The sequence below is a fragment of the Chiloscyllium punctatum genome, chromosome 32 (genome assembly GCF_047496795.1).
Source record: "Chiloscyllium punctatum isolate Juve2018m chromosome 32, sChiPun1.3, whole genome shotgun sequence".
Taxonomy (NCBI): Eukaryota; Metazoa; Chordata; class Chondrichthyes; order Orectolobiformes; family Hemiscylliidae; genus Chiloscyllium; species Chiloscyllium punctatum.
In genome coordinates this window covers 26,174,352-26,192,185 of record NC_092770.1, presented here as the reverse complement: position 1 = coordinate 26,192,185, position 17,834 = coordinate 26,174,352, and the positions used below count along the sequence as shown (strand labels likewise).

General features: G+C 42.5%; 1 protein-coding gene across 2 annotated transcripts in view; it reads left to right on the top strand.

Annotated features, from left to right (window-relative positions):
* LOC140457996 (monocarboxylate transporter 2-like) overlaps positions 1-17,834 on the top strand; it is a 196,606-nt gene that overhangs the window by 133,390 nt on the left and 45,382 nt on the right. For both annotated transcript variants that reach the window (XM_072551924.1, XM_072551925.1), the window contains exon 3: positions 17,171-17,314. In XM_072551924.1, the coding sequence (XP_072408025.1) occupies positions 17,171-17,314 (144 nt within the window). The remainder of the gene's footprint in view (positions 1-17,170; positions 17,315-17,834) is intronic.

The following is a 17,834-nucleotide window of genomic DNA, read 5'->3' as shown; positions in this document are numbered from 1 at the left end:
TAAGTTATCCTCCCTTTTTGCTTCATTCCTAGTCTGTCTTGAACTGAAACTCTGCACACATGCTAACCTGCTGCTTATCTTTCTACTTGACTCCATACTCCCTGTCGCTTTCCCTTTCCCTTCCCCCTGACTCACAATTTTAAAGTCTCCCTGACCACCCTATTTATCCTTTTCGCCAGAACACTGGTTCCAGATCGGTTCAGGTGGAGACCATCCAATCGTCACAGATCGCTCCGGTTCCAAAACTGATGCCAATGTCCCATGAAATGGAATCTCTCTTTTCCACACTAGTCTCTTAACCACGTGTTTACTTCCCTAATTTTCTTATCCCTATGCCAATGAGCATGTGTGTTGGGCAGTAATCCAGAGATTATGACCCTCGAGGACCTGTTCCTTAATTTCCTTCCTAGTGCTTGATACTCCCCAGACAGGTCCTCCTTTCTAGCCTTGCCTATGTTGTTAGTGCCAACGTGAACCACAACAACTGGATTGTCCCACTCCCTTTCCAATATCCTTTCAAGCCAGTCGAAGATGTCCAGCACCCTGGCACTGGGCAGGCAACACACCATGCAGGACTCCTAATCTGGCTCACAAAGGATACTATCTGTCCCCCAAATTATACAATCTCCCATAACAACTACTTGTCTTTTTGCTCCCCTCTTGAATGGCCTTCTGCACCATGGTGCTGTGGTCAGCTGGCTCATCCTGTCCATAGCATTTTCCCTCATCCATATAGAGAGCAAAAATCGCATACCTTGGACAAGGTCAAAGGCTGAAGCTCCTGCACTCCTGAGCTCAGAATCCCCTTACCTGCCTCACTTACAGTCACACCCTGTTGTTCCTGATCACTAACTGAATTTGAATTACTTAATCTCCCAGATGTGACTGCCTCTTGAAACAAAGCGTCCAGGTAACTCCCCCCCTCCTGGACGTGCCGCAGTGTTTGAAGCTCAGATTACAGATCATCAATTCTGATCTGGAGTCCTTCCAGCAACCAACATTTGCTGCAGATGTGGTCACTGCCATTCACAACGGGATCAGCCAGCTCCCACATCATACAGCTACAGCACATCATCTGTCCAGCCATAACTACTTATTTAATTAATTTATACAAATTTATGAGTTAAATAATTTCTAGTATGTCTCTATAGTCTTATTCAACCAAACAATTAATAGTAAACTTTTAATCTATGACACAATACACAAGAAATATAAATTTGAATGCCTTAACAAGCATAGTGTCTCAGGATTCAACCACTGCCCAAATATATACCCAGCAGTCCTCTGCTCCTCGTTGTGTCCCCTCCCTCTGCTGCTCCTTTAAAAAGAGAGAGTGCTCCTCCCTCTCACCTCTCGACAAATGGAGGCCCCGATGCCTCAGGTAAGCTTTCTAAACAGTTTTATTTGGGTGGGATGCTCTTTGGAGGGACAGTGTGGACTTGATGGGTAAAATGGCCTGCTTCCAAACTCTGGGGATTCCATTGAGCCAGGTCTCTGATAATGTGACCATGTCATAATCCCATGTAGCAGCTTGTGCCTTAAACCCATCAGCCTTGTTTATTCAGCTACAGATATTGACTTTAATCACATCTTTGGCACTTTGACTGGCTTCCTCACTCTGGAAGACTTAGCCTAAACAGTGGCAATTTATTTTTACACTGTTTTGAAACATTTTCAAGATGAGAAATCTCTTTAAATGATCTGTCAACCAATAAACTTACTAAAGCACATTGATGGGTTTTAAACTCGAACAAAATAGTACAATTGCATTTCTTGCTTTTAGTTTTGCTTCAATTATTAGAGGGATGGAGTTTAAAAGCGGGAAGGTCATGCTGTGGTGCTGGTGAGGCCACACCTGGAGTATTGTGAACAGTTTTATTCTCCTAATTTGAGAAAGGATGTACTGACGCAGGAGAAGCTGCAGAGGAGGTTGACTCGATTGGTTCTGGATTTGAGAGAGTTGGTTTATGAAGAGTGATTGAGTAGACTATGATTATACTTACCTGAATTTGGAAGACTGAAGTGGGGGATGTTATAGAAACCAATAAACTTATGAAAGGAATAAATAAGGTAGAAGCAGGGAGGTTGTATCTGCTGGTGGGTGTGACTAGAACTAGGGAGCATTACCTCAAAATAAGTAGAGGCAGATTTCAGACTGGGCTGAAGAGGAACTTTCTCACCCAAAGGGTTGCGAATCTGTGGAATTCTCTGCCCAGTGAAGTATTAGAGGCTGCCTTGTTGAATCTGGATGTAGGTTCGTTTTCAGATGTTTCATCACCATACTAAGTAACATCATCAATGAGCCTCCAGTGAAGCTTCATCCAGAGGCTCAGTGATGATGTTACCTAGTATGGTGATGAAAAGTCTGAAAATGAACCTTCCAGCTCAGCGAGCAAACCTACATCCAGAAACTCAACCTGAGCTACAAACCTTCGCAAAACTCGCTAACCTCATTGAATGTTTTTAAGGCAAAGATAGATAGATTACTAAATAGTAAAGGAATTAAGGACTATGGTGAGAGGGTGGGTAAGTGGAGCTGAGTCCATGAAAAGGTCAGCCATGATCTTAGTGAATGGCGGAGCAGGCTTGAGGGGCCAGATGGCCTACCCCTGCTCCTGGTTCCTATGTTCTTATATTCAAAATATCATCACCATTCCTGAATTAAGTATGGGGAGAAGAAAAATGTCATTACAGCCATATGGTTAAAACTGTAGTGAGCACATTAGAGACATCACCTATGATGTGTCCAATGACCCTCATTCCTGATGAAGGACTTATGCCTGAAATGTCAATTCTCCTGCTCCTTGATGCTGTCTGTACTGCTGTGCTTTTCCAGCGCCACGCTCTCGGCTCTGATCTCCAGCATCTGCAGTCCTCACTTTCTCCACAAGGCAAGCAGGCAAGCCACAGAGAATGCTGGAAAAACTCAGCAGTTCTGGCAGCAGTTGTGGAGAGAGACAAAAAAAACCCTGTAGATGCTGAAATCCAAAGCAGACTAGTGTTTTGAGTCCTGAATGACTGTTCTTCCTGTGAAGTGACTCACATCTGCTGCTTTGCAATTGGTGAGGGCTAAACTAGAGTCTACTGTCATCACATCTCAACTGTATGGATAGTCTCATTGGTCAGTCAGTTGGACCTCTTAGAAAATGAGTTCCCTGATTGGGATTGTTAATCAGGTCCAATCAGGGATCCCCGGCTGACAGATTAAAAAAGGGCGAGTGTCAGAGGTGCTGTCACTCTGATACCTGACTCTACATGAGCTGGTAATTTAATCAAGGAGTCTCCATATGTAAATAAAGAGTGACTTGGTGACGGTATATCAGCTTCTGTGGAGTTAGGTCATGAGGAAAATCAATTGTTCACGTGAAGTCACAGATGGTGAGGCTGAACTTCAGATGGTTTGCCAGTGTCAAATAAACTGAGATCACGTTCCTTCAAAATATCACCTTCTTTTAAATAAATGTTATATGTATGTCTATTTACGTATCTATATAGAATCGTACAATGCTTTAGTATAAAAGACCTATCATGCCCATTCCAGCTCTTTGATAGAACTTCCAATCATTCCCAAACCTTACTGTACAGCCAGGCTTGTTTGGGTTAGATTTGTGGTAGGGTTTAAGCGAGTTATACAGATAGACGATCCTTTATCCGAACAGCCAAAAACTGAAAAGCTCCAAAATCCGAAGGTTTGTTTGTGAAGATCTTCTCTCATTAACAAGGTTGTTTGGTGTGCAAACAGTTAATCCAAGTCGACACCCACTCAATGCATGTCACTCAGATTCGATGTGGGGGGTGTGGCCAAGCACCGACTGGCTAGTTCTTACTTAGAAGTCTGCTCCTCCAGTAAGATTTTTAAAAGTTTCACCATTAAACTGTCTCTTATTCTGAAAACCAAAAAAAATTGATTTCAGACAAACAGCTGGTCCTGAGCATTTTGGATAAAAGATCGTCGATCTGTACTGGCTTTCCATCAATAGGAGAGTGATGTTACTGGGGCAGTTATAATGCTCCCATGTGAATACATGTAATTACACTCACTTCACCTGAACAGTCATTTGGTTTGTCTCCAGCACCATCTTATTTTTAATTTTTTTTTTGTAATACTCTCTTTGTCTCAGTTAATGGATTATCGCTGTTATTCAGCTGTTGACACTTTACTCACACAGTCTAGCACCCTTGGTCACCTGCAGAGACTTATTATTCGACACTGCACTCACACCAGTTGTATGATCTTTTGATTTCTCTCCCTATAAATTCTGTGTTCTGTGTGCCTTACTCTCACTTCACCAGACGAAGGGACGACACTCCAAAAGCTTGTGATTTCAAATAAACCTGTTGGACTATAACTTGGTGTCAAGTGATTTCTGACTCTTGAAGGAACACCAGCTGTCACTGCATGACGAGGTATGTCAGAGGTTTATGTGTTTGCTAACCCAGATTATAATCTTAAAACATGTCCGCACATCAAAAGTGTTACTTTCACAAAATGACAAAAAAAATGTAGACGTTTACTGACTACTTCTCCAAGCCTGTAGAATAAGGCCTGGCGGCTCAGTGGTCAGCACTGCTGCCTCACAGCACCTGGGATGTGTGTTCAATCGCAGTCTTGGGTGACAGTTTGTGTGGCGTACTTCCTGTGTCTGTGTGGACTTCTTCTGGACACTCCAGTTTCCTTCCATAGTCCAAAGATGTGTACGTTAGGTGGATTAAACATGAAAATTGCAGGTTTACAGAGATAGGGCAGAGGGTTGGTGTGGGCTGAATGGCCAGCTTCCACACTGTGTGAATGGGGGAGTTTTTTCCTCTATGTTTTATCAGAGGAACTGTGAGAAACAACTACAATTCCTTCATTGAAGAAACATTTAGACAGGTACATGGATGGGATGGGTATGAAGGGATAAGGACCAAACACCAGCAAATAGGACTCACTCACCTATGACAACTAGGCAAATAGAATCAAAGGGCCCATTTCCTTGGTGTAGACCTCTCTGGCTCTGACGTTCCTATATTCAAGTGATTTGAAGTTATGCATCTCATGACTTGACATTTTTCTGTTAACGGTTTTTATTGTTTCTGTTTGTTTTATGTATCAACATAATTGTGCTTTTATGTTGCACGTACAGTTTCAGACCAACAATTACTTTGGACGAACTCACTATTGGCCAGGCAGTGGGAGTTAGTCCAACCATTGATTTCCAAATCCTCATTCCCCTTTAATCTTGGCGAAGAGCTGAGGATGAATGCCAAAGTGGCTTAAAATAAAATTTGAGGAGAGCCATGATTTGCTTTGAAAAGCTGATTTTTGTGCGTGTTGTGAGTATGATTACAACCAAGCACCAAATATCATTTAACTCAGCAGGCAGCTTCTGGGAAGATCAAGAATCTTTCAGAGCAGCTGTTGTAGCTGGGGTAAGGATGATTTTTCCGGACTGACTTGACAAAGCAGCAGGAATGTGAGTGTGCCAGACCTTGTTCCTGTCACTTTAACCATGCTCCCCAACTGTGCACGATTCTGTGTGGTCGGCTGCGCTAATTTATGAAGCTGAGCTCAGTGTCAATATTGGGCCTGGCAGTGGATTTACTGGATCCGGGTGGAGAAGGGAATTTTTGTTGTCTGGGATCGTTAAGTGGCTTTAACACTGTGGCTGCACCTTTGAAGCATAAATGAATTGGCTTTAAGAACTAGTGTTATTGTTGGTTATTAGAACAAACCTCTTTTCACATATAAGTCTGGAAAATTTCTGCGTCTAATACATAGATGGAGGAGAAGAACTGCCATTATATGTAGCATTTTGCAAGACCTCAATATATTCCCAAACTCTTTAGAGTCAGTGAAATATTTCTTGGAGTGTAAACTTAAAAATAATGTCACTCTAGTCCCACGGGACCACAGGACTGCTCTCTTATTGGAGAGTTGGTGAGTTTGACATGAAGGTCACTGTACCTCAGATAAGGGCAAGGTTGAGAAGAAAGCACTGAGAGTGTGTTGCTGGAAAAGCACAGCAGATCAGGCAGCATCTGAGGAGCAGGAGAATCAACGGTTTGGACACAATCCTGATGAAAGATTATGCCTGAAACGTCAATTCTCCTGCTCCTCGGATGTTGCCTGACCTGCTGTGCTTTTCTAGCACCACACTCTCAACTCTAATCTCCAGCATCTGCAGTCCTCATTTTTGCCCTGAGAAGGTAGAACTTTCATGGTAACCTCTGCCAGTTGTATATTTTTTGAAGTGTAGTCGCGATTGAGCTACAAGAAACATAGCTGCCAATTTATATACAGAAGGCTCTCATTTTCGTCTTTTCCTTTTCATTCTTAAAATTGAGTTTATTAATGCACAGCAAACTTATATTGTGATGTATTGCTATACTCTATCTAAAGTAACCTCAGTGCAGGATAAATAAATCTATTAATTCAATGATTATCTCTTTTTCTTCAAAAACTGCTGATCCATTGCCCAGTACTGAGTCAAATCTGACATACTGTTTGTGATTCCTCCAGTAATAAGTAACACAACAGCGTCAAACTGACTTTTCTTTGCCAGCCTTGCACTGAAGTTGAACCTGAAAGCCAAACGAATGTGACCCAAAGATCTGGGCACATGATCTCGGCTCCACATGCAAGAATATGAGGTGCTGCATTTTGGAAAGGCAAATCAGAGCAGGACTTAAACACTGAATGATAAGGTCCAAGAGAGTGTTGCTGAACAAAGAGACCTTGGAGTGCAGGTTCATAGCTCCTTGAAAGTCGAGTCACAGGTAGACAGCATATTGAAGAAGGCATTTGATACACTTGCCTTTATTGGTCAGTGCATTGACTAGAGGAGATGGGAAATCATGCTGTGACTGTACTGGACATTGGTTAGGCCACTTTTGGAATACTGTGTGCAATTCTGGTCTCCCTGCAATAGGAAGGAAGTTGTGATACTTAGAAGTGTTCAGAAAAGATTTACATGGACGTTGCCAGGGTTAGAGGATTTGAGCTATAGGGAGAGGCTGAATAGGCTGAGGCTGTTTTACCTGGGGCCGTGGAGACTGAGGGGTGACCTTATAGAGGTTTTAAAATCATGAGGGGCATGGATAGAATAAATAGACAAAGTCTTTTCCCCAGGGTAGAGGAGTCCAAAAATAGAGGGCACTAGTTTAGGGTGAGAGGGGAAAGATTTAATAGGGACCTGAGGGGCAACTAGTTCATACAGAGGGTGGTGCATGTGTGGAACAACCTGCCAGAGGAAATGGTGGAGATGTGTACAATTACAACATTTAAAAGACATCTGGACGTGCACAGGAAGGGTTTAGAGAGATATGGGACAAATGCTGACAAATGGGACTAGATTAATTTAGGAGATCTGGTCAGCACAGATGAATTGGACCGAGGGCTCTGTTTTCATATTCAGTGACTTTATGACTCCAAGTGAAGGAGTACAGAGACCCTATGAGAGTAATATCTTATCTCTGAGCTGACAGGTGGATGGAATCATCTCTGGTAATGCAAGAACTCCAATTCAAAAAGACAATTTTGACTTGTTTTTTTCCACATTTTGTTGGCTTGGTCAGAAAATATTCATATTGAACTAGAGGTTGCATAGAATCACATAATTATGTGGAGTATACAGCACATAAACCAGCCAATTAACTCAATTAGGTTTTTGCCAATATTGATGCCACAGGCAAACACCACCTCCTCCCCAACTTGACCTCTTTCCACTTAATCCCAAACAGAATAATATTTCATTTGTTTATCCCTCGTGTGTTTATCTCATTCCCCTTTAAATGAATTTATACATTCTTTGCACGTAGCAAGTTCCACATTTTAACCGCTCTCTGGGAAAAGAGGTTTTGAACAAACATGTTATCCTTTATCCTGATCTAATTGGAAGGAAAGGTGCCTGGGACATTTTAAATTCTGAGTTAATCTCCAGGCAATTTGAAGCAAGGTGCCTGAAACCAAACTGATGAAGATCTCCATCCAACACGTAGTGCAAGATCAATGGAGATGAGATAAGGCAGCGTTGTGATGTGTAAGCAAAGCTACAAGTCTGAGTGACCTGCATCCTGCACGTTTCACAAATAACTGGATTGTGTTCCCTGCAACAGAGTTGATATAGTAGGAAGTTCAGACGGTTCAATCAATCTAGTAGCACACATCCAGGCTATACCTTTCAAAACTGAGTCGTTTAGTCAAAAGCATCTCATCAGCCAATTTAATGCAATTGCTCCTGAAAATGTAAGTGTGGAATTGATCTCAAGCCATTCAATGGGGAGCAGTGGTTCGTACTCATAAAAGAAGCACGGTTAGGGGGGGGAGGGCATACATTTAAAGTGACATGCAAATGAAACAAGGATGATGTGAGAAGAAAGTTTTTACACAGTGAGTAATTAGAGAATGGAATGCAATGCTTGGAAATGTGATCAGTTGATGCATTAAGCAGGGTATTGAATGATTATTTGGATGCACTGCTCTCACTGCTCTCAATTCTGGTCTCCCTGCTATAAAAGGATGTTGTAAAACTTGAAGGGGTTCAGAAAATATTTACAAGGATGTTTCCAGGTTGGAGGGTTTCAGCTATAGGGAGAGGCTGAATAGACTGGTGCTGTTTTCCCTGGAGCATCGGAGGCTGAGAGGTGACCTTAAAGAGGTTTATAAAATCATGGGGGGCATGGATAGGGTAAATAGACAAGGTCTTTTCCCAGGGGTGGGGAGTTCAGAATTAGAGGGCATAAGTTTAAGGTGCAAGGGGAAAGATTTAAAAGGGACCGAAGGGATAATTTTTTTCACGCAGAGGGTAGTACGCCTATGGAATGAGCTGCCAGAGGAAGTGGTGGAGGCTGGTACAATTGCAACATTTAAAAGGCACTGGATGGGTATATGAATAGGAAGGGTTTAGAGGGTATGGACCAAATACTAGCAAATTGGACTAGGTTAATTTAGGATACCTGGTTGGCATGGATGGGTTGGACCGAACGGTCTGTTTCCATGCTGGACATCTGTATGACTATGACTCTATGATTAAATGGTGTGCAGATACAAGGCAAGAGATTGGCCTGAGGTAACAGAACTAGTGCAGGTATGATAGTCTGAATGGCCTCCTCTGCACTGCAATCATTTGTGATTTGCAATTGGGTTAAGGTGGTGTAGTTATGTAGATCATCCGTTGGACAAGTTAACGAGCGGTTGAACTGATAAAGCCCCAGGACATGAGTTCAAATTCACCCAGAAAGAATGACCACTAATTCCTTTTCTACACAATCTGGAAATAAAATGCTGTTGTAAAAGTAGCCACAAAACTGCCAGGCTGCGATTAAAATTCAATTGGTTCTCCTTAGCTTGTTAGTATTACATTTGCTTCATATCCCCTGCCAACATGATTACCTGTCTTTTGGATTTACAAACCTCTAGTTGCTACCTAGTGATCCAGGAAAGCCCACTGTCATCTTCTCACCAGCAGCAAACTCCATGTGACAGGAATAGGTTTTTAAAGAATGTGATGTGATTATCTCATATTGCATAAAAACATAGAAACGTAGAAGATGGGAAGAGAAGTAGGCCATTGTACTCTTGAGTCTGCTCTTCCATTTGATCTGATCATGGCTGATCATCGAGCTCAATCCCCTAATCTCTCCGTCCCCTCAAAACCCTTGATCCCTTTAGCCACAATTGCTATATCTACTTTCTTCTTGAAAACACACAAAGTTTTGGTCTCAACCAATTTCTATGGTAGTCAGTTCCACAGCCTCACCACTCTCTGGGTGAAGACATTTCTCCTTATCTCAGTCCTGAAAGGTTGACCATATATCATTAAACAAAGACCCCTGGTTCTGGGCTCCCCTACATCAGGAACACCCTTCCTGCATATAACCTGTTTGCTCCTGTTAGGCTTCTATGAGACTATTTTTTAACCTCCCTTCATTCACGGGATGAGGGCATTTATCCTGTGGGCCAGCATTTATTGCCCATCCCTAGTTGCCCAGTTAAGAGTTAAATACATTGTTGTGGGTCTGAGTCACATGTTGACTAGACTGGGTAAGGATGGCAGTTTCCTTCCTTAAAGGACGCTATGAACCCAGATGGGTTTTACTGACAATCGATTCATGGCCGTCACTAGATTCTTAATTCCAGATATTTGTGGAATTGAAATTCCACCATCTGCTGTGGTGGGGTTCAAACTCAGGTCCTCAGAACATTATCCGGATCTCTGGATTAACAGTCCAGTGATAGTGTCACTCAGCCATTGCCTCCTCATACTGCCCTCATTCTTCTAAACTCCAGTGAATACGATCCTAACTGACTCAGTCTTTCTTCAATCCTGCCATCCCGGGAATCAGTTTGGTAAAACTTACTGGCCCCAACTGTAGCATGACTATCCTTCCTCAGATAAGGAGACCAAAACTGTACACAATATTCCAGCTCAACACCCTGTAGTGTCACATCCTTGTTCCTGGACTCAAGTCCCCTTGCTCTGAAGGTAACATACATTTAACCTTTTTTGTCGTTTTCTGCATCTGCACACTCACTGGTGCACAAGGACATTCTCAATTTACAGATATTCAAATCATGATCTGCATTCCTACTTTTGCTATCAAAGTGGATCAACTCATGTTATACTGCATTTGCCACTCATTTTCCCACTCCCTCAGCCCGTCTAAATCACACTGCACCATCTCTGCATCCTCCTCATACCTTCCCCTCTTACTCCCAGCTGATACATTTTACTGGGTTTGCCATCTAACAGGATGAGCCAAGGCCCCTCACTCATTCTAAGGATCATCGTTTACTTTAACAATCAGCATTTCAACTCGTCTTCAATTTCTTTGAAAAGCATTGGCAATATGGGAAGGTTTCAATTTGAGCACTTCTTTCTTTCTGCATCAGCAAAGGAGAATCTTGAGAAAGAAATTCCTATAGGAAACTATTTTAAGCCTAGAATCTGGCAGTCATACAATTGATGAATGGTCATAGTCTAGTCATCAAAAAGATGTTTTCTTTTTGAAAGTATTTCCATACATCAGCTAAAATAACACTTTGGTGTTCATTAGTATTCCAATTGCCTCCGCCTAAGTCATTAGTTTTGAACATAGTGACAGTGCTGAATGCTCCTGAGACAGTGATGGTATGCAGGTCACAATGCTGCCAGGTTTCACTTTTAAATAATGCAACTTGACTTCCATTCATAAGATTCGAGAGGGGAGTCCAATCCCGCTCCTCCCTTCATTCCTAACCTCGGAGTGTGCAAAGTTGTGCATTTTCATGGTCCTCATGCAGGGGAGCTTCTGCTGCTGTTCCGACGCACACAAATGGCTTCCAGGTTTATTGCCCACATGCAAAAACTGAAAATTCAGCTGATCTTTTCTCTTCTGTAGCTCTAGAGCTCATCCTAAACTCGCCAGGATTCTGACCATCCAACTTTTAAAAAGAATTCATTCACAGCATGTGGGCATGTTGGCTATGCCAGCATTTATTGCCCATCCCTAATTGTCCAGAGGGAGGTTAAGAGTCAACTGCATTGCTGTGGGTTTGGATTCACAAATCAGCCAGACCCAGTAAGGATGACAGTCTCCTTAGCTGAAGGACCTTAATGGGACGGATGGTTTTTTTTCCAACTTTTGACAATGGTCATCATTAGACTCTTAGTTCCAGATTTAAAAAAATGCATTCCAATTCCAGCATAGTGGGGTATGAACCCCCATCCCCAGAACATTACTTGGGTCTCTGGATTAATAGTCCAATAGCAATACCATCACCTTCCCTTTACAGTTCATGCTTTAACTAAGAGTATCCAACAATATAGCACAGGCTGGTCAATGGAGCTGAGCTACAGATTAACCATAATCTAACTAAAAGAGAAGAGCAGAATGGCCTATTCCCATTCATTTGTACAACAGCTCACACCTACTTGATCCGCACATCTCCACTAATGTTATTTTTCAGATTTTAAAAAATGACCCTTGGAGTAACACCTTTTGTTCTTCATGCTTGGTAAGACAATGGAATAAAAATTATAGCACCAACAAATTATATTTATATAGCACCTTTAAGGTCATAAAATATCTCAATGCACTTTGCTGGAGAGGTATAAAGCAAACTTAGACAGCAAAACATAATTCAATGTTAGGGTAAACAAGACTTGGTTAAAATGAGAGATTTTAAGGATCACCTTAAGTGAAGACTGAGAAGTAGAGAATTGGAATGATTGTGGCAAGAATTTCCAAAGCTTAGGCCTCAGGCAACTGAAGGCAGTGATGGAGAATTAAGGATGTTCAGAAGGCTGGAATTGGATGTGTTGTTGTGGGATGGAAGAGATTACAATGCCGAGATAAGACCATTGAGGTGTCCGAAAGCAAGGGTGGAAGTTTTAAAAATCAAGATAGAGTTACAGGGTCATAATTGTCCAGAGGGAGGTTAAGAGTCAACTGCATTGCTGTGGGTTTGGATTCACAAAGCAGCCAGACCCAGTAAGGATGACAGTCTCCTTAGCTGAAGGACCTTGATGGGACAGATGTTTTTTTTTCCAACTTCCAGCACAGAAATAGACCTTTCGGTCCAACTCATTAAAACTGACCAGCCAGACCAATCTGACTTAGTCCCATTTGTCAGAATTTGACCCATAACCTTCCAAACCCTTGCTATTCATATACCCATCCAGAAGCCTTTTAAATGTTGTAATTATACCCAGATGTTTGATCAGCAGTCAATGAGGATCAGCGAGTGCAGGGATGAGTGGGGACTGGTGTGAGTTGGCTAGGCTCTAAATAACTAAAAGCTTACAAAAAGTAAGGATGTGGCAGTCTGGTCAGGAGTGGACTGATGTTGTCAAGAATAGAGGTAACAAATGAACGAATGATGGATTCAGCAGAAAAGAGATGAATTCTCAATCAGTGGGGGATTAAGAGTTACAGGGAAAACACAGGGAAGTGGAAGTGAGGCTTGTCAGATATTTCATAATGTTATTGAATGGCTTGATGGGCCAAATAGCCTATTCCTGTTCCTATTTCTCATGATCTTATGTGGATGTGGAAATAGATGTCCTAGTGATAGCGAAGATATGTGGTCAGAAGTTCACTTTGAGTCAACTGTGACGCCACAGTATTGACCACCCTGTTGCCATTGATGTATCTGGCAAGTATCTGACATTTTACAGGCAAATTTGAAATAGTTGACAGAGGCACTTGCTGGAATCAGATGTCAGCTACCTTTCTAAAAAAAAATAATTCTTCCACAAGCTGTAGGTGCCAATGTCTAGGCCAGGATTTATTGTTAGTCTCTGATAGTCCTGAGTGAAATTTGTTAATCACATTGCACTGCATCTAGGACACATGTAGACTAGGCAAAGTAAGGACGGCAGATTCCTTCCCTAAAGGACATTACTGAATCAGCTGAGATTTTTATCCCCTATACCATAGTCAACAGTGATCATCTCATCACTGTTGGGCTGATTCATTCCTCCACAGATTTCTCCCTCAGTGAAGTCAAATTTTATTGTGCGCTATGATGGCACTCAAACCTATATCCTTTGAACATTGGTCTAGGGTTCTGGATCGCTACTCCATTGACATTACCACTACACCAATACATACTAATCTATGCTATTAATGTCAATAGGACCCTGGTGTAGTTCCTTATTAGGCTTCCTTATTGTTAAGTTTTTTAAAAAAAATATTTCATGGCTGATGCACCACAAGCAAGGCAAGTATTTATTGCCTATCCCCAAGTAAACCATGAATTGTCTGGCTTGATATAGCCAGTTCAGAGGGCACTTACGACAACAAACCATTTTGCTGTGAGTCTGGAGTCACATGTAGTCCAGACCAGGTAAGGCCAGTAAGAGTATTGAGTACAGAAGTTGGGATATTATGTTATGGCTGTTTAAGGCATTGGTAAGGCCACAGTTGGAGTACTGCATACGATTCTGGTTGCCCTGTTGTGGGCACAATGTTTATTAAGCTGGAAAGGGTGCAAAAAAGATTTACAAGCATGTTACCAAGACTGGAAAGTTTGTTTTTAAAGAGAGACTGGATAGGCTAGGATGTTTATTTCCGAGAGAGCAGGAGGCTGAGGAGTGACCTAATAGCAGTTTAGAAAATCATGAGGGACATGGATAAGCTGACTAACCAAGGTTTTTCTCTCAGGTAGGGGAGTCCAAAACTAGAGGGCATAGTGAGAAGGGAAAGATTTAGAAGGAACCCGAGGGGCAACTTTTTCACATAGAGGGTAGGACACATATGGAATGAGCTGCTAGAGGAAGTGGTAGCGGTGGGTACAAATATAACGTTTGAAAGACATTGGACAGGTACATGGATAGGAAAGATTTAGAGAGATATGGGTCTGATGCAGGCAAGTGAGACTAGTTCAGTTTCGGAAAACTGGTCGGCGTGGATGAGTTGGGCCAAAGGACCTGTTTCCATGCTGTACAACTCAATGACTCCATTCCCTTCCTTAAAGGTAATTAGTGAACCAGATGGGATTTTATCATGATCAATTGTAAGTTCATCACTGAGATGAGACTAATATTCCAGATTTACTTACCTAATTTAAATTCCATCAGTTGATGAAGCAAGATTTGAAAGTGTGTCTGCAACACATTAGCTAGGACCTTCGGATTAATAACCCAGTGACATTATCATATATTAGAAACAAAATGTGAATTATAGAGACCTGAAATAGCAACAGAAATTGTCAGAGATACTCTGTAGGTCTGGTAGTATCCGTAAGAGAGAAGTAGAGTTCAAGTTTCAATCCAACCTGACTCCTCTTCAGAACTTCATTGTCACTATAGTATCCTCTGAATTACCTGACTTGAAAGGAATTCTGCCAGACACTCCGAAAAATGCATTTATGTGATACATGTGCAATCTGAAGGATTTTGTGACCCATTGCAATGATTAATTGCGACCAGCATCCCAACCTTTTCTTCATGAGCAGACATCATTGCTAAATCTGTCAACATTGCCTACACAGTCAACAGGCGAAGAACATCCAAAAAGCCCAGGCATTGTGGAGGTAGAATTGGAATGTGATCCACATGTGAAAATGATTCTGACCTCTGACCACTTAGGAGCAGGCCATTCAGCCCCTTGAGCCTGCTCCATCACTCCATTCGATCATGGCGAATCTCATCTCGGCTTCAACTCCACTTTTATACCCACTCTCCATCACCCTTCAAACTATTACTAATTAAAATCTGTCCATCTCCTCCTTAAATTTACTCAACGTCCCAGAGTCCACTTCACTTTGAATTCCATAAATTCAGTTCCCTTTGAGTGAAGTAATTTCTCCTCATCTCTGTTTTAAATCTGCACTCCTTATCCTAAAGCTATGACCTTTCATTCGAGACTACCCCACAAGGGGCAACTTCTGCTCTTGTCGATCCACTTTAACACCTTATATACCTCGGTTAGAGCTCCTCTCATTCTTCTAAGCTCTAGTGAGTCTGGGCTTGCTTCCTTCTGGTGGATTTGGCATGAGGACTGGGCAGGAGTTACTTAACTCTGCCTATGACAGGTCAAAACCAAACATGGATCACACGTTATCCTCAACAATGTACGTTTTTTCTTATTCATTCATGGAATATGGGCATCACTGACTAAGCCAGCGTCATTGTTAGTTGCTCAAAAGGCTGTTATAAATCAACTATATTTCTGTGCCTCTGGAGTCAAGGTTAGTGGATTTCCTTCCCAGAGGATATTAGTGAACCAGAAGTTCTTTAACACCAACTGACAATGATTATAAGGTCACCATTAGGCAAGCTTTTCATCTCCTCGTGGGCCTACTCCTGAGCCTGGTCAGGCTGCCTATAAACAGGTCCAGGCAGGGGGCCGTGGAGGGCATCATTATAGTCGGTTGCCTGCCCCTCTTCCGTGGTTACATCTGTGCCAGGGTGTCCCTGGAGAAGGAGCACGCGGTGTCCACCTTGAGGTTTTCACTTTTTTGATCATCCAGCATTGCCGTTTGATGAGAAGGTCACTGCTTGTCAATGGCCACTTGGGTGTTTCCTTTCTTCCTAGTGGGGGAGAATGAATAAAGATTTGTACACCTGTTGTCTCACACCTGCACACACACAACATGGGTGCTGGGGAAAAATAAGCACCACCACTTATTTAAATATGTGGGGAATAAATAAGAGTAGACGGAGCTTTTCAAATAAAAAGCATTTCAAGATTTCACCACCCGTAGTGGTGGGGATTCAAACCCATGCTTCTCGAATATTAGTCTGAGGTTCTTGACAGTGGGACCAGAGTTGAAAAATGTGGTGTTGGAAAAACACCGCAGGCCAGGCAGCATCCGAGAAGCAGGAGAATCGACATTTCGGGCATAAGCCCTTCTTCAGGAATGAGGCTGGTGTACGAAGCGGGGCTGAGATAAAAGGTAGGGGGGAGGGAATTTGGGGGCGGGGCACTGGGAATTTCAGGATGTGGCTGAAGAGCTTCAGGGCAGTGGAGATGACCTGGGGGTTGCAGTGAGAGAGGGACTCACTGAGATCCTTGTAGAGGGAAGTGGAGAGCTTCTTCAAGGTAGGCATCCTTGCAAGAGGATTCGCAGTGAGGTTAAGATCAACTAGGACCAGTGGCATTATCATGATACCACTGTCTTTCTTCCAAATATGTTTCATATGCAATGGATATGAGCACAGAAGTTAGTGCTGAGACTGTAATTCTCCAGTGGTATGACAGGAATTGCAATTGATTGCTTCAGAAAATAATGTTCGAAGAACAAAGTTCTATGTCGATACAAAGTGGATGTGAGGAACGTGGAATCAGCAATGACGTTATTGAATGGTGGAGCAGGTTCGAGGGGCCGAATGGCTGCTCCTGGTCATATGATCTCTGGTCTTAAAATGAGAAACCAGTTGTGAAGCTGATTGGCAATATTATTAGAGAATTGGATCAAAGCTAAATGTCAGCATTTGTTGCAGTGGGAGAAAGTGAGGACTGCAGATGCTGGAGATCAGAGTTGAGTGTAGTGCTGGAAAAGCACAGCAGGTCAGGCAGTGTGTGCCTGGCCTACTGCACTTTTCCAGCACTACACTCTCGACAGCATTTGTTGTAGTGCCCATCCCAACAACCTTTTGAGCGTTCGAGACTATGTGAAAACTTTGTAAGAGATTTGAAAAGTCACATAACCGATATTGTAATGGAAAATGACAGCCTTTCCCTTTTTTTTTGTCCCTGATAGGACCTTTGAGCAGCATCTTAGTAAACAAGTATGGATCGCGTCCAGTGATGATGTTTGGAGGTTTGCTCTGCTCGATTGGAATGATAGCTGCTTCATTTTGCAACAGTATCCTCGGACTCTTTATGTGTGTAGGCTGCATTGGAGGTGAGTATTATAAACAGCAGGGTCAGATAGAAGATATAAATTAACATTTGATGGTGTGTTACCATCAATGATTCCCCACTATCGCCATCCTCGGGGTTACCATTCACCAGAAACACAACTGGACTCACACAGAGACAAGAGCAGGTCAGAGGCAAGGAATACTGTGTCGAGTAACTCATCTCCTGATTCCCCCAGTCCTGTCTCCTATTTACAAAGCACAAGTTAGGAGTGTGACGGAATAGTCCCCCCTCACTGGATGAGTGCAGCTTTAACAACATTTAAGAAACTTGACACCATCCAGGGCAAAGCAGCCTGCTTAATTGGCATCACATCCACAACATCAACTCCCTCCACCACCAATACTCAGTAGCAGCAGTGTGCACCATCTACAAGACGCACTGCAGAAATCCACCAAAGATCCTTAGACAGCACCTTCCCAATCTATGATCATTTCCAGCTCCCAGATAAGGACAGCAAATACATGGGAATAGCATCACTTCCAAGTTCCCTTCCAAGTCAT